Here is a 20,704-nt window from a genome sequence, read left to right on the forward strand (position 1 = left end):
ACCACATTCCCATTTGAGTCATGCAATCCTCAAAATTTAATCTCAGCCCACAGACTTCCTCTGTAGTGCCGGAAAAAAGACCTCATCTCTCACACTACTCCATCTGAAAGAAAGTAAGGAAGGAGGGGGGGGTGGGGGGGGGGGGGGGGGGTGGGGTGATAAATACAGAGAGTGATTAGAAGCAGGGATTAAAATTATGACTGATTTAAATAGTAAATGTGATTCATGGTGAGGATAAATCCAAAACGGAAGATGGAAGTTACATGCCAAAGATGTGTTTGAAGAGGATGAATTCTTACAGGCATAGCTGTCCAATGGAGAGGGGCTGTGGGAGGTATGAAGGGACTTGTTTGTGCTCTGAAATTCAATGGGACAGAAGGGGGACCTAAAAGACGCCCACTGTGCCAGCCACATAGCTATTTGAAGACTCAGACTCCCTCACACCAGCTAACCCTACCACAAAGGCATGAGAATGCCGCCACAGACATTACATGCAAGCATTTTTTTTATTTTAGGAAACAGACCGCATGAAAAAATAAAAGAAGGAATCCTATGCATCTGGACTCAATTGTCACACAAAAGAGGAGGAGGGTAAAAAAATGCTTCGAAATGATAGGTATGGAACATGCTTTCATGCCCACAGAAGCACAACAATATTAACCATCGTGGGCACAGCAATACTGTACGTACTGTACTATACATAATTCTGGGTAATGTGCTCATACGCAGTCAATTTATATAAACTTCAATTTACCATTATTATTATTTTGACATAATGGAACTCATCTCTTCTATTTATACAAAGTCACAAGGTGAAAACATAATGTAAATGAAACATAACATAATGTAAATTAACTTTTGCCCTGCACACAATCCACCACTTACTTAATTCGCTAAGGGCTGCTGCCTCATATTCAGTTTCTGAGCTTCCAACACACCATCCCTCCATTTAGAAAATGGGAACCAGGAGAGCTGAAACCAATCTCTCTGTAAAAGCTCCTCTCCTATTTTATGCCCATCTCCTCTCTTTCGTAGGCACCGCCACGCTGGCATGGGCCAGGACTCGGGCATATAGCTGGTATGGGGTAGTTCCCACACTTGTGGCTGGAATGTCATGACATTTGCCCACTCAGATGCCTTTCCATCAATTATTCATGACTTGCTAAAATGAGGATGGAAAACGAGGAGGAGAGTGACCTTCTCTCCCCGTGACACGGGCTCTGCAGTCACCAACATGCCCTAATGGACTATTACCGCCCGCAAAATCAGTTAACAATCAAATGATTGCAGAAATGTTCACGTTGCCTGGATACAAAAAGCACAATTAAACATGATTATCACCCTCTTCACCCAGACAGTGGAGTACATAAGTGTTTTCATAAACAACAACTGAACCTAGATGCATAGCGCTAACTCAGGGAAGAGAGGGAGAGATCTGAGAAATATAAAAGGCTAACAAAAGGGGTGAATTAGTGCACCACTTAAAACACAGATGCTGGAACTGGGGGGTGGGGGTAGAGTGGTAATGTGGGGTGCTGGGTTGGTCACTCAATTCTCACATCCTTCTGGCTGTATTCATGCTCTATTGTGTCATGGCCTTGTTATGTGTGGTGCTTACTTTGTCTACTATACCAACCACAGGCACATAGCTTGCTTAATTGACCTGGTAAGTTTGGGTAATAAATACAAAACAGTTTGGACCTTTTCTCATTTGAGGTTTGAGGGACAAGCCATCTGATTTGCCCCTGGATAGAGGGATGTGTCCAATTACACTGTAGCACTGACAGCTAGGGAAAGACAGAATAGGAATGTACTGTATACACTGTGAACAACCAAATGCTAGGCAACTAACAGAGGGCATATGGTTCATTGCTTTTCCTCATTTCTCCTAAAGGTCAACTACATTCTGAGTGAATAGCTTTGTGTCAGTTACAGTCACTACAATGTGCCAGTAAGTGATTAAACGTCACCAATGTGGCATTGTTAACAGACAAGTATTCTAACTTTGACCATTTTTTCCCTTTATGTCTGAAAGCACCACAACAACCATCCCCACAGTTAGGATGTCTGGGTTGGAACTGTCAGCTGAGGAACTGAATGGAACACTGTTAGACAAGGGACCCTTTCTGAAGTTGTCCCCGACCTCTGTCTCCACGGCAGCTGCCACCTCGTCAAATCACCCAGAGAATGTCTACATTTATGTGTCCATCTTCCTCAGCCTACTAGTCTTCCTGCTGAGCTTGCTCATCATCGCCCTCTACAGGCTGAAGAACATCATCTCCTCCAGCTCCTCATACCCTGAGTATGCCAGTGAAGGCGGCAGCTCCTTCACCAACATGGAGATCTGCAGTCTGTCCTCACAAAGGTCAACCATTTCCTCTCTGTCATCCTGAAGGACTGCTACATGTCTGTGGACATAGAGATACAGATACACAACCATACATTCACACATGCACACATGCACACAAGAACACACACACACACACACACACACACACACACACACACACACACACACACACACACAGGCACACACACACACACAAACACACACACACACACACACACACAGGCACACACAGAGACGCACACTCACAGACGCACACATACACACACACACACACACACACACACGCACACACACATGCAGAATCAGAATCAGATTCAGGAGGTAAAAGGATATCCGAAGTGGCTGACAAAAATAGCTTGCTGACATCTGTTGTTCCATAATCCATATCAATGACTCATTCTCTAGCAATCAACACAGCCTTTGTAACTGCTGGAGATTAGGTTAGGGGAGCAGATAGAATAGAATTTTGTTTTAATAGTCCTTGATTCATAAGAGACAGACCAACAGATCAAAAGAGAGAGACCAACATAAAATCTTATGTTATACATCAGTTATTCTTGTCGTTAATGTTCTATATGTCCTAATGTTAATGAACAACAGATTTCTGGACTGTATTTCATGAAGCCAGGACGTCATTTGTGGCAAGGCTTTCTACGTAGGCTACAATATCATGCATTTCAATTTTCAGTTTATTGAAACACACTATAGTTGTACAGGAATAGAATAAAAACGTTCTAATTTTGGTACCACATTGAATTAGGTATAATGGGCCTAGAGATTTTTTTTTTAAATAACAACCTACAGTTTGTTGTTTCCTTGAACACACCATCATTAGTGCTTTGTTTTTTTTCACTAGCTGTGTAATCATATTTCAATGTTGTTTGTATTCGCTACGTATTCAACGCTTTGTATTCATGCTTACCATGTGTTAGCATCAGCAGAGTACACAAAGTGACAAGATTTCATAAAGAAATGCTAAAACACTAGTGTGGTTTTCCCAAACATCATGTTACATTATAGTCTGGACACCTTCATTTGAGAACCCCCCCTCTGGAACCCCTTACATAAGTTACGGAGAGGTGAGAGGCTTAGATGATAATAAAGAGGAAGTGGTTTAACTGCAAATCCAGCTAAGGCTATACAGCTCAAGTAATGACTTCCCTTAGCAAAGACTGCATATTTGGATGATGTTTTATGAGGAATTATGTAGACTATGTTCTGAAAATGAGTGAAAATGTGCATAGACCTCTTGAACGAAAATATGTTATTCTTGATCCCCGACAGGGATGGGTAAGTGTTTGTTGTTGTTTCTAGCTGAGCACTGGTAGTTTAACTTTTCTGAGGTAATTGCTTTCTGTGACACCTATGAGCTATGGGCCATGAACCCAATCAAAATCCAATCCAATATTTCCAGATCGCAATGAAAACAGTGGTATGGTAGTGCCTGGCTATGGAAATTAATTTAAAAATGATTGTCATATGATTAAAATTCCAGGGTGAAGATGGAAAATTACAACATATATACGTAAATTATATTTACATATCATATATAAATTATTATATCAACACTGATATTAAGTATAGGTATATTTTACAAATACAGGATGCATTTCATGCCTAACAGAGCCAGGCATACCAATTCTTCATAATCATATGACTTATTGCTATGTTAGTCCTCTTCTCTGACACAAAGAGAGAAGAAGCTGATTTTTTACTTAAGGAATTAAATACAACATAGTTAACATTTAAATACATATAATTTGACTTTACTAATCCTAACGTTGAGATTCTAATCAGTAGACCCCAAATTTTGACATGTTCTTTTATAGGGAGCCTACATTATATAATCAAATAGAAGTATGTACAAAATACCTAGAAGACTAGGCGAAAATAGTAGATGTGCTATAGATGTGTATTTCTTTTGTGGGCTACTGTCCGTGTTTTATGCAATTTTATATTGAAATGCAATATTTTATACTATTGCAATATATATATTGACACATTAGTATCTATCCAGAAATCTATTCAGGTTTATGTTCACTGCATCTTCAAAGTACAGCATGATGTGTTCCTTGGACTGGAGTACCATACACACTGCCATGATAAACTTTGGAATTCCATGCAAGGCCATATGTTATGAAGTGCAGAATGTCTTATGACACTGGGTTATGTATAAGAGGTGTCTATATAATTTATGCACTGGGTAGCTAAGCAAATAGAGACGCTGAAGAAGGCCTGATCCAAAAGGAGTTATTTCAGCTGCATACAATTCGTATTTATTTAATTTATTAAATTAATTTAGCGTCACAGATTTTATTTCCTTAAACTTAATGAGTTTATTTAAAATAACGTGCTACGTCTAAATATAAAATTAATGATTCTTTATTATCCAACCTGATTCACGCAGCAGATTTTGGATGCCAACGTTTTCAAGACTCTTTCGCTTGAGTGTATTTGCACCCATGTTCCACCAGAGGGCCCCCTCAATGTAGTAATCCGGGATACTTCATAGGCGAATCTCCCTCACTGCACATGCGTTAGCGTGTTCGCCGAGTCGTCTGTTGTTTAGCAGCGTGAACCTAGCGGGAATAGAACGTTCAAACCGGATATGAAAACTGTTAGCCAAAACGGCTAAAAGTTAGCGAAACTATCAAAATAAAAGTCCCGCGATTTATACGGATCCACAGCGGTTAACAATGGGAATCCCTGACAATAATGATAATGAATTCCATGCAGCCACCCAACGGTCGAAATTTCGCCTTTTAATGTATAAGAATGAGAAATTAATGAAGATGTTTGGTGGAAACCTTCCAGATTGTTCAAATTACATGATAAAAGTAGCCTACTATTTTTCAATAGCTCTAAAAATGGCTCTATCTTTTTCAGGGGGATATATATCATTTGGGATACATATATCATTTGCCTTATTCGAGAAATAACTTATTTCTTATTTGAAGACCAAAGAAACTAAGAGGGTTACACTAAACACTACAGCTCATTGATGAAAGCCATAAAACAAGGCATTATACAATGCACACAATTAGAGTGCATGCATGACATTCAAATACTTGAAATAGGAAAACTAAGTCTTGTGCACCCTCAACATGGGGGTAAAATGAAATCCTTACAACATGACCTTTCAAATGACATATGATTTACAGGGCCTGAATCGCTTTTGTGGCATTGGCGGGGCATCTTGTGCCAACTGTGCCATTCGCCATAGACACGGCTGGGGAGCACATATTCAAATAGCTGAAATAAGAAAACTAAATCTTGTGCACCTTAACATGGAGGTAAAATGACATCCTGACAACATGACCTTTCAAATGACATATGATTTACAGGGCCTGAATCGCTTTTGTGGCATTGGCGGGGCATCTTGTGCCCGCTGCACCATTCGCCATAGACACGGCTGGAGGGCACACCTAATATTCAAACAGATGACATAAGAAAACTAAATCTTGTGCACCTTAACATGGGGGTAAAATGACATCCTGACAACATGACCTTTCAAATGACATATGATTTACAGGGCCTGAATCGCTTTTGTGGCATTGGCGGGGCATCTTGTGCCAACTATGCCATTCGCCATAGACACGGCTGGAGGGCACACCTAATATTCAAACAGATGAAATAAGAAAACTAAATCTTGTGCACCTTAACATGGGGGTAAAATGACATCCTGACAACATGACCTTTCAAATGACATATGATTTACAGGGCCTGAATCGCTTTTGTGGCATTGGCGGGGCATCTTGTGCCCGCTGCACCATTCGCCATAGACACGGCTGGGGAGCACATATTCAAATAGCTGAAATAAGAAAACTAAATCTTGTGCACCTTAACATGGAGGTAAAATGACATCCTGACAACATGACCTTTCAAATGACATATGATTTACAGGGCCTGAATCGCTTTTGTGGCATTGGCGGGGCATCTTGTGCCCGCTGCACCATTCGCCATAGACACGGCTGGAGGGCACACCTAATATTCAAACAGATGACATAAGAAAACTAAATCTTGTGCACCTTAACATGGGGGTAAAATGACATCCTGACAACATGACCTTTCAAATGACATATGATTTACAGGGCCTGAATCGCTTTTGTGGCATTGGCGGGGCATCTTGTGCCAACTATGCCATTCGCCATAGACACGGCTGGAGGGCACACCTAATATTCAAACAGATGAAATAAGAAAACTAAATCTTGTGCACCTTAACATGGGGGTAAAATGACATCCTGACAACATGACCTTTCAAATGACATATGATTTACAGGGCCTGAATCGCTTTTGTGGCATTGGCGGGGCATCTTGTGCCCGCTACACCATTCGCCATAGACACGGCTGGAGGGCACACCTAATATTCAAACAGATGAAATAAGAAAACTAAATCTTGTGCACCTTAACATGGGGGTAAAATGACATCCTGACAACATGACCTTTCAAATGACATATGATTCACAGGGCCTGAATCGCTTTTGTGGCATTGGCGGGGCATCTTGTGCCCGCTGCACCATTCGCCATAGACACGGCTGGAGGGCACACCTAATATTCAAACAGATGACATAAGAAAACTAAATCTTGTGCACCCTCAACATGGGGGTAAAATGACATCCTGACAACATGACCTTTCAAATGACATATGATTTACAGGGCCTGAATCGCTTTTGTGGCATTGGCGGGGCATCTTGTGCCCGCTGCACCATTCGCCATAGACACGGCTGGAGGGCACACCTAATATTCAAACAGATGACATAAGAAAACTAAATCTTGTGCACCTTAACATGGGGGTAAAATGACATCCTGACAACATGACCTTTCAAATGACATATGATTTACAGGGCCTGAATCGCTTTTGTGGCATTGGCGGGGCATCTTGTGCCCGCTGCACCATTCGCCATAGACACGGCTGGAGGGCACACCTAATATTCAAACAGATGAAATAAGAAAACTAAATCTTGTGCACCTTAACATGGGGGTAAAATGATATCCTGACAAAATGACCTTTCAAATGACATATGATTTACAGGGCCTGAATCGCTTTTGTGGCATTGGCGGGGCATCTTGTGCCCGCTGCACCATTCGCCATAGACACGGCTGGAGGGCACACCTAATATTCAAACAGATGACATAAGAAAACTAAATCTTGTGCACCCTCAACATGGGGGTAAAATGACATCCTGACAACATGACCTTTCAAATGACATATGATTTACAGGGCCTGAATCGCTTTTGTGGCATTGGCGGGGCATCTTGTGCCCGCTGCACCATTCGCCATAGACACGGCTGGAGGGCACACCTAATATTCAAACAGATGACATAAGAAAACTAAATCTTGTGCACCTTAACATGGGGGTAAAATGACATCCTGACAACATGACCTTTCAAATGACATATGATTTACAGGGCCTGAATCGCTTTTGTGGCATTGGCGGGGCATCTTGTGCCAACTATGCCATTCGCCATAGACACGGCTGGAGAGCACACCTAATATTCAAACAGATGAAATAAGAAAACTAAATCTTGTGCACCTTAACATGGGGGTAAAATGACATCCTGACAACATGACCTTTCAAATGACATATGATTTACAGGGCCTGAATCGCTTTTGTGGCATTGGCGGGGCATCTTGTGCCCGCTGCACCATTCGCCATAGACACGGCTGGAGGGCACACCTAATATTCAAACAGATGACATAAGAAAACTAAATCTTGTGCACCTTAACATGGGGGTAAAATGACATCCTGACAACATGACCTTTCAAATGACATATGATTTACAGGGCCTGAATCGCTTTTGTGGCATTGGCGGGGCATCTTGTGCCCGCTGCACCATTCGCCATAGACACGGCTGGAGGGCACACCTAATATTCAAACAGATGACATAAGAAAACTAAATCTTGTGCACCTTAACATGGGGGTAAAATGACATCCTGACAACATGACCTTTCAAATGACATATGATTTACAGGGCCTGAATCGCTTTTGTGGCATTGGCGGGGCATCTTGTGCCCGCTGCACCATTCGCCATAGACACGGCTGGAGGGCACACCTAATATTCAAACAGATGAAATAAGAAAACTAAATCTTGTGCACCTTAACATGGGGGTAAAATGACATCCTGACAACATGACCTTTCAAATGACATATGATTTACAGGGCCTGAATCGCTTTTGTGGCATTGGCGGGGCATCTTGTGCCCGCTGCACCATTCGCCATAGACACGGCTGGAGAGCACACCTAATATTCAAACAGATGACATAAGAAAACTAAATCTTGTGCACCTTAACATGGGGGTAAAATGACATCCTGACAACCTGACCTTTCAAATGACATTTGATTTACAAACATCCAAAGATGAGGTTTGTTGTAAAGCCGAGATTAATGGAATAAACACAGGTTTGTATTGAGGTAGGTGTTATTGTGGAGACTCTTGTTTTCTGGTAAGGAATCTGTAGAAGCCGCTGTGGTGCATCTAATTAAAATGCCTGAGAATGATGTTGACTCCAGTTTGATATGTATTAATAAATTGAATTGAATGGAATGGATAGGGTGTGTTTGTGTGTGTCATTATGTGTGTTTAGGTCATGTATATGTATGTGTTTGTGTGTGGGTGTGTGGTTCTGCAAAGAAACAGAATACAAACTACTTAGCAATAATACTATATGAATCTCTCAATATACAGCTAGTCACAACCTAACATTCACAATAGCATTAATCAACAAGTTTGTCATCTAACTAAATTCACACTACTACCTACATTAATCACTTATTATTACACTTATAATTACATTATATCTGCTAAACAGCACAAGTTACACTAAACATATCCCTAAATCGCTAAAGAAGATTATATACATTTATAATTTAACCGCGACCGGCATTAATTAAATATACACCCGCGATCGTACAACGGATTTAAATATCAATGCTCGGTTATCTAAACACATACTGTAAGCAGAATAAACTAAGCATAATAAAGGAACATTATTAATACTTACAAGTATCTGAACGCACACGATTTAAATGATAATATTTAAACGGTAAACGTATGCAAACCAACTGCCTTCACACCAACTCTCCATCCACTGTTCTCCTCTTCCCGCGACTGGGTACCTTAAGTGCAAACAACTCTGATTGGGTGCACGAGTGGAGCCATGAGTATGCACGCACTACAGGAATGACCCAACAACAGCGAGTGCCAAATATCAACAAATAAAACGGTGCACAAGCCGTCACTTCGTTGCCAATGGCTCCCTATGCTGTAAATGACTGAGACACGCTTGCAACTTGTGTCCATTTTACTATCAATTTTTGCTGTTTCGCTGTCCTAAAATATTGAAGACAGACGTTAAAATGATTCTAGCAAGACATACCTACAGCCAAAAGTGTGATTTCTGTCAACAAATCGAGTTTCAGGAGAGCGTTTAATTGTACTTTTATTTTGACGGTATATTCTGCCGTTTCGGACTGACCGGACGTCTTATTGCCGCTACAGAAATCCTTAAATCCGCTAGTTTCACGGAACTCTGTTGTTTTGTGCTAGCGGAAATGTTCTGTCAGAACGCTGTCGGTAATATGGGCAATGCTTGACAGTAGCCAGCCATATTCACCGTAAAAATAGATCTAGCGCATTGGGTAGTGTCCTTCTATAAACCTGCTTTTCGTGGATTTTTAAGATTGCGAGGACATATCTATTTTGTATACATGTATGAATAAGCTGACTAACTGTAATAGTAGTAATAGTAGCAGAGTCCTAGACAACAATCAAGCTAACGTTAGCCAGGGGGACTTGTTCAGTTAACTTTAGGTGCAATAGTTTGCTAGCAAGTAGGCTATATTGTCTTTCTTAATCTGATGCAACCAACGATCGCTACCTAAAAGTGATAAGAGATTAACATTTCGAAATGACTGAAGAAGATAACACAGGATGTCAAGTGAACAACAAAGATCCCGGGGCTTCAGAGCTACCTACCAGTGGTGTGGAAAGCAGGAATCTGGTTACACCCCTGGAGCAGGAAAGCATGTTTGATATGGACGAACAGGACGAGGAGAGCGATGCATTGGACACATCTGATCCAAGAGACAGTGCCGCAAGCCCCGAGGATCTTAACGACGAGGAATTTGGCGAGAATGAGAGCGTTTCGAAGAAGTGCACATACAGCGGATGCACGGAAACCACGACGCAGGTGGCTAAAGCACGAAAGCCTTGGATGTGCAAGAAACACCGTAACAAAATGTACAAAGACAAGTATAAGAAAAAGAAGAATGATCAGGCTATGACATCAGGAAAATTAGACGTAAGTATTATAATTGCCATCAGAAGCTGCGTCCCTGACATTGCCATTCACGAGAATCCACCTGGGAATTGCTACCGTTTCAACACAGTTGTAAGCTCTGTAGTTTTCAGTCAATCGCGTTTTGTTAAGATGGTATTTTCACCCATTCGTACTGTGTTTGTACCTGTCAGGTTAAATGAACAGTAGCGCTATTGGTCATTCCCTGTTCTGGTCTGTTCTATTCTGTTTAGTTTTGTTGTATTCTGTTCTATTGTTCACATAATTAGAAAAAAAAATGATTCTGTTCTACTCTACTCTTTAATAGTTGGAAACTTCTTTGTATTATGTTGTGTGTTCTGTTCTGTTTGGGTAAAGTTTAACTTTAATGAGAAAGGTAGACTTAATAAACGTTTTGTAGATGATGCATAACACTTAAACATACCTGCCTTGGCTGTTTATTACAGGAGAGCGGAGAAGATAGACCCGTCTCTGTCACAAAACAACGTCTTGGGCCAATGGGTGACCGTCCGGCCAGACCATCACTTATTGAACAGGTTTTGAATCAGAAAAGACTGGTAAGCAGATGTGCAACTTAAATGTTCTGTTTAAACTTTTCTTACAGGGTATGTGTTGTTTTCGTGGCCAGTTAATACATTATTAAGTATCAGATATATTGGCTGGGGCTGTGCTTACTGTTCTGTTTTCTACTATTCAAATCTCATTGTATTCATTTATTTGACACTATGGCATACCTGTGTGTGATGATGTACAAGGGTCATGACAAAGAGAAATGTTAAATGGGATTTGGCCATAATTCCCATTAGTTTTGACCATGAAACTTTTCAAGTTTGGCAGGTACGATGCATGAAAATGAGCCTGTGTGCAAAATGCATTCTGCACCCTTTTTAATCCATTCTCATTGCGCGTGTGTGGGCTTGTTATTTTCCAGTCTCTGCTCAGGAGCCCTGAGGTCATCAGTTTTCTACAGCAGCAGCAGAGGCTCCTGACTAGCCAGGCCAGTACTAAGACACAGTCGGACTATTGACCATGATGGGGAGAGCTGTGGTCTGTGGTATGTCTACACCCCTGCTGCCTCGTGGCCCTGGTAAATCCTCACAATAAAGCCTCAGAAGAGGCTGTAGAAGGAGGCCTGCTGACACATTTTTTTTATTTAACACGAGCGGAGTACCAAGGACACTAACCTATGTCACATTGACATGACATTATCAATGGAACTGAGGGTAGTTTTGAGGTGTACTGCTCTGTGTGTAGTTTGTATCATCTTGTGCTAAGTGACCTGTGAAGATTGTTAAGCAGTTCTTTTAATGTTGTTCTCGTTACTGCATCATGAAGCTGCACGATATCATGAAACAGTGGGTATCAATATTATTGGCTTGAAGAAATAGCCAGAATATCTGTAGGAATTTAAAGGAAATATAAAATGGCAGCTCCTATGTTATAACATTGGCAGTTGTTCTTTAGAATTGTGTGCCGAATTGCCTGAAGGTGCTCCTGTATTAGAGCTAGTATGTACTGCAGGGTGTTTGCGTTCTGATTAAGGCCTATGCCTGAAGGTGCTCCTGTATTAGAGCTAGTATGCACTGCTGGGGGTTTGCATTCTCATTAAGGCCTATGTTGGTTAACGCTGCTGTCATACAGCAGTGCTACTTAACGTCTTCGGCCAGAGGTGCTGGAAGTCAAACCCCAAACTTTTTTAATCTCTGTAATACATTTTAAATACAGTTTATTATGTTGTGTGTTTGCTTGATGTAGGTTCATTGAAATCATGTTGTTATTTGTTATAGATGTATGCTCTGTGTGGTTTTGCTGTTAAGCGTGGGTATGACCTTCTGAAAAATGTGTAAAGGTTTTTAATGAATGTCTTTGGTTGACACCGTTTACTGCTGGCAACCTTTTAATATCCCCCCTGGTCGCACCACTATGATGAGGATGATGATGATGTTGCCAAGCTCATGATATGGTAAATGAATAAAAGATGAACACGAGTGTCACTGAGATTGAGTCCTTGATGCTTGATTTAACTTACTGTTACAGTTTATTGACATATTGAGTTGGTATATCTGACTAGCTGCTCCAGTCTGTGCTATGAAGTGTTGACCTGACTGGGAGAGTGGATAGAATTTCATTGGCTCAGCAGCTAGACTTGACAGGTGGGGCATTGAGGCAGTCAGCCAGTCTTCTGTGGCAATGAAAAGGAGCAGGTAAAAAGAAATGGTCGACTAAAAAAAAAACACACCACTTTTATGATCAGAAAACGTATTTAAAAAAACTTAAATGAGACTTCAGTGCCAGAAATGGTGTTTATATATTAAAAACAATCCAACAAAACAAGTACAGGTTGCGGTGCAGTAATGTAACCAACACAAGCACCGTCTAACAGAATATCAAGAGTGTTAGTACCTACGTAATGATCCCATTCATCTCCAGGCTGTTGGAGTGTTCAATGACTGCATAGTACATACAGTAAATCTCAAACTAGAAGTATAAATTCTTTAAAAAATAATACAAAGCCTCTCAGAAACTATTCTACAACTGTGTTGGAAGATTTGTTTTTTTCTTCTTCTGTTTTGTTATCCTGCACAACTGAAATGAACTGACTTTGACAGTAAAGTGGTCGCAGACCAAAGTTTAGTGCATTTTTCGTATTTGAGAGGAACAGTATTTCAGTCTCGGAGAGCAATACTTTCTGAAATATGATAATTCAAATACTGTTGACGTAGAACACCTAGACCGTGTCTGTGTGGTTGCTATAAACCAATACAATGCCTATGGTTCCCCAGCCTCATTGCACTTTCAGTGTCACGACACAGAGGAGATTGGATTGTGGGGGGATCCCATCTGGGTCAGAACCTTATCCAGCCACTGCAAAGGCCCATGGAGGTGAATTTCGATCCAGCAAGGTGTGCTGGTGACGTCCTGTCGATGGTACTCGGCACCCCAACCCTAGGAGATGATAGAAGGTTTCCAGTTGATTAATAGAACAATGACTGATCAACGAAACCAAAAACTAATATTAGTGAATTAATGCTTTTATCCAAAGCGATGTACAAGGTAGAGAACAATCAAGCTACGAGCAATAGAGACCTAGTGTAACAATAAATACTATTTTACATAAGAATTCAGTGCAGGATTGTAACTACTGTAGTATTAGAGTACAATATTGTATTAAAGCAATGGTTTAGGCAAAGAGTATAACTGTTGCTGGAGAACAGTTACAGCTATATAACAAGCACATTTGCACAGTGTAGAAACATATTCACTGAAACATCAGGTCTGAGAAATCACATATAGACTACTGTAATTAGATAGCGAAAGGACCATTAGTGTTTTGGCAGTTGAGCTTTCCGGCAGCAAGCCAAAAATCAGAACAGCATGCCTAGTAAGCACAGCAACACACATTCGGCATTTCTTTCAGAACACCCAAAGACTTGTTAAAAAAAAACAGTACACACTGTCCAATACTTGATTAGATGACCTCTTACAGTACAGTGACCACTTCAGATATCACTGGGAAAACATTTGACGTCTGTCTCCATTACCTTGACAAAGCTCATTCTTATGGTGCACATCTTGGTAAGCTCGTAGACCACTTCAAAGCCGTGGTTGACAGACTGGGAGAGCAACTGGGCAAACAGCTGGTTGTTGAATATCTTCAGGCTGCAGCCACTCGGGATTTTACAGACGGTGGTCGCGTGGAAACCGTGCTGGTAGTTACAGTTCCGACTCTGGACAAAAATGCTGCTGTCACTCAGGCATTCTGCATACACCTCTCCGCCCACATAGTAAAGATGGACTCCTACGAGTAAAAGACAGGGAATGTTAAGAGTACAGAAGAAAGTAAACATTTTGTAGCGCTAAGGAACTTTCCCTTTGACGCTGACATTGAAATAACAGACGAAAAGTCATCTCTTGCCCTTTAAAGATAACTTTATATGACTGAGAAACCAGGACCGTTTTTAAATCTAACCGGTAATATTATAATGTACAGAAGTTTTCAAACACTTATTTGAAATAAATATATCACTATCAGGAAAAAATCAGATAGTCCCATTATTCATCAGAAATTATGAAATGCAATCGTTCTGAAGTACAGCTTTGAGGTTTTACAAGTCTGAAAGGAAAAATGTAAATATGGTCATAATATTTCAAAGTGGCCTGAACAGATTTATAACCACAACCACAAACCAGGAAAAAAAAAATCTTCTGACCTTCTCGGGCTCTCTGTAGCAGAGTTGAAATGAGACGGTAAATCTAGAAGATGTCTTTAATCAATTTATTATCTACAAACCTCACTTTTTCATCCCTTGCCAAGCTGAAACCTTAATGGCACCCTTTCTTACAAACACGGCCCATCTGGCTTGTGTCATTCTCCCTGGCTTTGTTCCGCAAAAGGGGCTCAAGCCTGAGGATGGAACGCAAACTTGGCTCCTCTCCCACCTAACCCCTGGGGAGGGCGATTCTCACTGTCACTGCCATATCCCGTGGCAACGTTTTATCTTTACCCAGCCCTGGCACGGAGACCAAGATCTTACACCGCCAGAAAAGCCAACATTTGGACGGTCTGGAGTTTCTCAGTCTACAGGGCTCCTTAAATGTGGCGTCGACAGGCCAGTGCGGACTGGCGCCACACAAAGTGTGACAGACAACTGTTTTTTTCTTCCCCTTCCCTTTCTGAGCTGCAATAACAATGAGGTGAAAAAACATCCTCTAGAATCCAAGGGCTTTTAGATAATGAGCGCGAGAATATTTTCAATCTGTGTCAGTTTATTTTTCAAGTAGGTCGTCGTCCCCCCCCCAAAACAGACAGAACCAAACCACGACCATAAGGTCAACTGGAGCAGACGCACCTTTGCCTATGTGCCTGCGCGTGTGCTCTATCGTGGAGTTGCGGTTGACGTTGGAGAGCAGGCCGAGGCAGAAGCGGTTCTTGTTGTTGGAGGGATCGGTGAAGCCGTCCACCAGGATGCTGCGAGCGGAGGCGTGGAAGGTCTCGCCCACGCGGTTGTTGAGCTCATAGTAGGCCACTGAGCACCAGTACTCAGGCTCCTCGTAGCACACGGGGCGCAGGTCTGTGTTCAGAGAGGACACGGGGTCACACAAATAGTCTGCAAGCATTGGCCAGCAACTCTGTGAGCAAACATGGAGGCAAAAAAAGGTGGCAATATTAAAAGTAGAGGTACAAGGTGTACCTACCTGTGTGTGGGGCGGAGAAGACAAGCTTGATGGGAGTACTAGTGTCACCCTGCTTCACCTCCTCTGGAGTTATGGCCTCCATCATGGAGTAGGGAGGAGGAGGAGTCTCTGCTGCTTGTGTGAGAGAGTGGATCAGTCAAAATAAGAGAGCGAGAGAATGACATTAATCTTAAAAAGAAATCCAACTTAGACAGTAACCGTATATGAGTTCCTGTGATCACACATTCAGTTTCAGCCGCTTCAAAAATTGTGTCAAGGAAGTCTCACCACTCTTCTGACTACACACATGCACTTGACTCATAAACTCTGTATGCCATGCGTATGAATACACTATTCATAAATTATAGACAGATATTACTTTGGTAAAGAACTCGGTTATATTAAACTGTTGCCACACGTAACGTCTGGACACTACCAAATGAGAGGCTTACCGGTGATGTGGTAGGGGCTCCCCGGGTCAGCAGCACTGCTGGGAGAGTCAGGGTAGTTGGCCACATTGGGTGACTGCGTGAGAGAGCCAGAGGGGGAGGAGAAGGGGTTGCACGGCATTGTGGGAAAGGACTCGGGGTAAGTGGCGTTCTGAGGCATGAGAGGCTCGTTGTGAATGGAAGCGTTGCGGAACTTGGCCAGTAAACTGTGCTGTGGGTTGAACTCGCTGTGCCGAGGCACGAGCACTGGTGGCAACACTGGCAGAGAAGACAAAAAGGCATTGGTCTGGGGTCCAAGGGGGAGAGTGCTGGTGGCATGCCCTCAGCAAAACCAAATGTTCTTAAAGAGTCAGCCTTTAGAAATGCATGCCAGCAATACCAGAACTCAAAATTATAACATATTTCCCCCTATTCAGTTCATGTCACGATACAGTCGAAATTTATAGGTGATTTTTTATTTTTTTTAAACTTGTTAACATTTAAAATTTCCCCTTCCATAGGTCACATTTTCTATACCAATTTCTGTACCATTTCAATATCAAGGTACACAAGTGGACATACATCTTTAAAAACAGAGCTGGTGGTGTCCATGAGTGGTTATATTACCTGGAGTTTCAACACGCCGATAGTGGTATGGGTTGATGCAGATGTCCTTCTGCTTGGCATTGAAGGGGAACTCACAGCAGTCCAAAGCCTTCAGCTCGTGGTGAGACTGCAGGTCAGGCCAGCGCCACACACGGCAGTAGATGACGTGAGGTAGGCCTTTGCGGTGCGACACCTGTAGCCTCCCATCAAGCGAGCGTGGAATGGTCACACATTTTGTGGGCTGTCCTGGGCAACTCAGTGCTTTCTCCAGTTCCTCCATGGCCCCTTTCTTCTTCTTGAGCTTCTTCACCAGGGAGTCCACGGCCTTCTCGGCCCACTTCTCCTCCTCATCGCCCTGCTTCCAGCCCAAGAGACGCTTCACAGCCGGACTGGTGAAGGAGAAGAGTGAGGTGATGGACGTGGTGGAGTGCATGGTCGTAGCTGGACAGTCCTCAGGGGACACAGTCAAAGCGATGACCAGCAAAGACAAGTGTAACCTTAGTTTGAACTTGTTTGAGGAAATAAGGATGGCTGGGCCAGGGATCCAGAAGACTGCAGGTGTGAGGTGAATAAGACAATATGACAAGGAATGTTTTTTCTTCTTCTTTTTTTTTCAAAGCCAGAGGATCCAAGAACAGGATTACAGCTGAAGTTAACTGGTGGAAAAAAATAATTAAGATTTAAAAAAACTGATGATTAAGTCAATTAAGAATTATTTACTAGTCACAAAATGCAATCTAGAACAAAATACCTCACACCAGCAGATGTATAGATTCTATGAGGTATGAGTTCTTCTTGCTTTTCCTTTTTTTTGGTTGAGTGTCTTCAATATTGTTGTGGATTCACAAACCTCTAAACTAACACTTCAAGCTAGTTCCATGTCCTCTCAGTATAAGTTAGTAATGGAATCTTGCCTTTAATTTCAGATAGTCATTCCTCACTGAGTAGCTAACTCAAATTGCATGTGTATGTTCATGTTGGACAGAAGTTTTCTGTAACAACAAACAAGGGCAACTCAGTCACTGACCAAATTAACTCATGACATCTAAACTCCTGCTTCGTGTAACACTGCCAACGCAACTCCAAAAAAACATTTTGTAATAAACCAGCTGAGCAAAACGTGACCGTTATTTAGACGTGAGTTGCGTGACAGTTATTTGGACGTAAGCTGCTGCATGACATGGATTCTGACAATCTGTGCAAAGCAAGACTACTATTATTCAATGACATTTAAGTTAACAAACCGAAAATATAGGGTAGTCTACATCAGCAGGCTAAAAACAGTAAATGTGCTACGTTGGTAAATGAAAGAGGGCGTTCAAGTTCAGTGCAATCCGACAAGAATACTTTTGTTCCATTCTTGTTTTCGTTTTTATGAAACTGGCGTCACCAAGTCTACGAGCCGAGATAGGCATAATCACCTAATGCTGTATCATCAAGGCAGCCTTGAAACCTAAGCCCATGCATTCTGAAGGCTTACTTGAACCTTTTCTATGACTGTTCATACTTCTCGCTCAATACAAATGCTGTAAAATCACTCTACTCTATACAGGTAGCCTAGAGCATACATACCTCACTGAACTGTTCCCTGACTAAATTGCGCATCTCATTGACAGACTGTGGGCTGTAACAAGCCACGCGCTCTAACTCTAGCCGCTACAGGATAACACAAACTACTTTACTTAAGTATTGAAATAAAAGTTGAATTTAGAAGTAGCTACAAAAGGTCACATGACACCTATGTTACTTGATAAACATAAGCCATGTATTGTCACTTGTTCGGTCTATTTCAGCAATACTTTTCCATTTGAATAATAACCTCAAAAATAACCTAAATAACTGCATAATCAGAATATGTATAAAACTAAATATATAAAGCAACCTCAGTTAATTTCTTACCTCACGTGTATCCAACTTGACAGTCTTCACTCTCAATATTCCTGTGACTGCCCGGAGGTGTACCGCGTATGTTTGCAAGGAGACTGAGACGCTCCAGTCGCATAAACCGGCGTCAGCCAGACGGGAGCCTCTCTGCCTTTGTGCGGAATTCATCCGCTGCACTGGAACGTTCCCAGAATGGCAGACGCGGTGTGATAGTTAGGAGCATGTCAATTCTTTTCAAAATATCCATTATTAACATAAAGACCCATTTTTCAGTGACTTCACTAAAAGAGGCGGTGTTGGCATTGATAACGAGCTTATTCAAGGCCACAGCATGTCACGAATGTTCAAACATAAAAATACACCTGCCCAGTTAAATTGCATGAGCTGTATAATAGAAAAATATTCTCAACAACGTAGCAATTCAACCAACAAGCTAACTAAGAGAGTGTTTTAGGAAAACAATCTACCAGGCGACACCGGGAGGCTCTGCATTGACACTACGATTGCCAGCTCCCTTAAGTTCATTGAGTCACAAAGACAACTCGGCATCCTATATTATTTATATATATATATATTGTAGGCCTATATCTATAAAATAAGAGGGGGAAATCAGCTGTTTGTATAATGTATATATTTTATTATCTAAAATCTACAACTTTCTTCAGTGCCTCTTCCTGAACAACCAGCATGGGAATCACATTCTTTGTCCGTTTCACCTCACACAATTTGACCCCGTCATTGGCTTTGGCGACGGGCCAGAAGTCTTATCGATCGCTCTTTTTCTAGTCCCTTTCATCGCGGAGGGATACAGTTTGATTGTAAGTGCGCCGAGTGGTCCAGTTAATGACGCAAGCCTGAGTGGCGACAGAAAGTCTAGGAGTTTGACATTTTCACAGTTTACAGCTACACCGAGGGGACCTAACAATACAATAATGTGAGCAAACATTTGTGATGTGTCATCTCTTGTTGGATTAGAGATATTGGTTGATGCGTTTACACCGAGGTAGAAGTAAAAACAATGCCCCGGTGGAGGTATAATACACATACTTACTTTTGTAAACGAAAAACGTATTTATTAGCCTACAGGTAATATGTGAAAACTGCCCAGTGTTATTTTAAGTTTCATCATTTCTAAAACAACCATCAGATGAATGGAATGCCAACAGTCTTACGTTACACAAACAAGTGCATAAACGGCAATTTTAAACCAGCAAGGGGGTGTGGAAGGATAGCTTCCTCAGACAGACTGGAGCGGAGGACAAACAGGATGTAGTCCCTACGGTACGCAGCAGTCTATTGCATGTCTATGGTCTAGTGATCTACATGAACAGGCTCCGAATCCTTGCCAATCCTCAAATTGGCATAGGAGATTGCATTTCGACGCTAAAAGGTAACTGTAACCGTACTTCGACAAAGGCATTTGCCTTCATATTCCCTTAAAGTGAATAAAATAACTTTACGTTTATAGTAGCGTATGTTTTAAAAATGGTAATTTAGGGAAATAATCATGTTGTGACCATCTGATGACTGAGCATTATTTATTAGGAAGTAGCCTCCACCCAAGTCAAGAACAAACGTTTTAAACACACACACACACACACACACACACACACACACACACACACACACACACACACACACACACACACACACACACACACACACACACACAAATACACTAAATATATCCATGGGTGTTAAGCATTGGCAATCTGATACCTTAAGTGTAGAATAAGGTGATATTAAAGACATTACATATTGAAGAACTTGAAACATATTTGCCACTTCAGCTTTTATTGTCATTTTTGGCTGATCAAAAACATACTACATTTCCAAGAGTTGTTTTACCCAAACCCCTCAGAACAGAAAGAAGAAAAAAAAATACAAAAAACGATGATTTTATAAGAAGCAATACAGTGTCAATGTTTGACACATAAAAAGTAACTGTTCACTGACTGAAAA

The 20,704-nt window shown here is 41.5% G+C and overlaps 3 protein-coding genes across 4 annotated transcripts in view; 2 read left to right on the forward strand and 1 right to left on the reverse strand.

Annotated features, from left to right (window-relative positions):
* Nucleotides 1–3,094, forward strand: part of sertm1 (serine rich and transmembrane domain containing 1) — a 3,765-nt gene extending 671 nt beyond the window's left edge. The window contains exons 1-2 of one of the 2 annotated variants that reach the window (XM_080835271.1): nucleotides 20–113; nucleotides 2,036–3,094. In XM_080835271.1, the coding sequence (XP_080691397.1) occupies nucleotides 2,064–2,393 (330 nt within the window). In that variant the 5' untranslated portion in view covers nucleotides 20–113; nucleotides 2,036–2,063 and the 3' untranslated portion in view covers nucleotides 2,394–3,094. Of the gene's footprint in view, nucleotides 1–19; nucleotides 114–2,035 lie in introns of those variants that run through there. The other variant, XM_080835270.1, reaches the window with a different exon arrangement.
* Nucleotides 3,095–9,111: 6,017 nt separating this feature from the next.
* rfxap (regulatory factor X-associated protein) lies at nucleotides 9,112–12,647 on the forward strand. The gene is made up of 3 exons (XM_080834116.1): nucleotides 9,112–10,652; nucleotides 11,096–11,206; nucleotides 11,581–12,647. The coding sequence occupies exons 1-3, from the start codon at nucleotides 10,260–10,262 to the stop codon at nucleotides 11,674–11,676; spliced, it is 600 nt and encodes a 199-aa protein (XP_080690242.1). The 5' UTR covers nucleotides 9,112–10,259; the 3' UTR covers nucleotides 11,677–12,647.
* Nucleotides 12,648–12,856: 209 nt separating this feature from the next.
* On the reverse strand, nucleotides 12,857–18,834 carry smad9 (SMAD family member 9). The gene is made up of 7 exons (XM_080835691.1): nucleotides 18,758–18,834; nucleotides 16,880–17,514; nucleotides 16,277–16,531; nucleotides 15,846–15,956; nucleotides 15,500–15,721; nucleotides 14,192–14,448; nucleotides 12,857–13,595 (listed from the first exon to the last, which is right to left on the reverse strand). The coding sequence occupies exons 2-7, from the start codon at nucleotides 17,289–17,291 to the stop codon at nucleotides 13,452–13,454; spliced, it is 1,401 nt and encodes a 466-aa protein (XP_080691817.1). The 5' UTR covers nucleotides 17,292–17,514; nucleotides 18,758–18,834; the 3' UTR covers nucleotides 12,857–13,451.
* Between the last annotated feature and the right edge of the window lie 1,870 nt (nucleotides 18,835–20,704).

Source organism: Sprattus sprattus (genome assembly GCF_963457725.1).
Source record: "Sprattus sprattus genome assembly, chromosome: 1".
NCBI lineage: Eukaryota > Metazoa > Chordata > Actinopteri > Clupeiformes > Clupeidae > Sprattus > Sprattus sprattus.

What these genes read in the sequence shown, in the direction of transcription:
- rfxap (XM_080834116.1), top strand. Translation starts at nt 10,260, where the DNA reads ATGACTGAAGAAGATAACACAGGATGTCAAGTGAACAACAAAGATCCC. An exon ending in TGACATCAGGAAAATTAGAC is followed by an intron (nt 10,653 to 11,095) that starts GTAAGTATTATA and finishes TGTTTATTACAG; the next exon opens with GAGAGCGGAGAAGATAGACC. An exon ending in TTTTGAATCAGAAAAGACTG is followed by an intron (nt 11,207 to 11,580) that starts GTAAGCAGATGT and finishes GTTATTTTCCAG; the next exon opens with TCTCTGCTCAGGAGCCCTGA.
- smad9 (XM_080835691.1), bottom strand. Translation starts at nt 17,291, where the DNA reads ATGCACTCCACCACGTCCATCACCTCACTCTTCTCCTTCACCAGTCCG. An exon ending in CTTCTCCGCCCCACACACAG is followed by an intron (nt 15,722 to 15,845) that starts GTAGGTACACCT and finishes CTCTGAACACAG; the next exon opens with ACCTGCGCCCCGTGTGCTAC. An exon ending in TAAGAATGAGCTTTGTCAAG is followed by an intron (nt 13,596 to 14,191) that starts GTAATGGAGACA and finishes ATCATCTCCTAG; the next exon opens with GGTTGGGGTGCCGAGTACCA.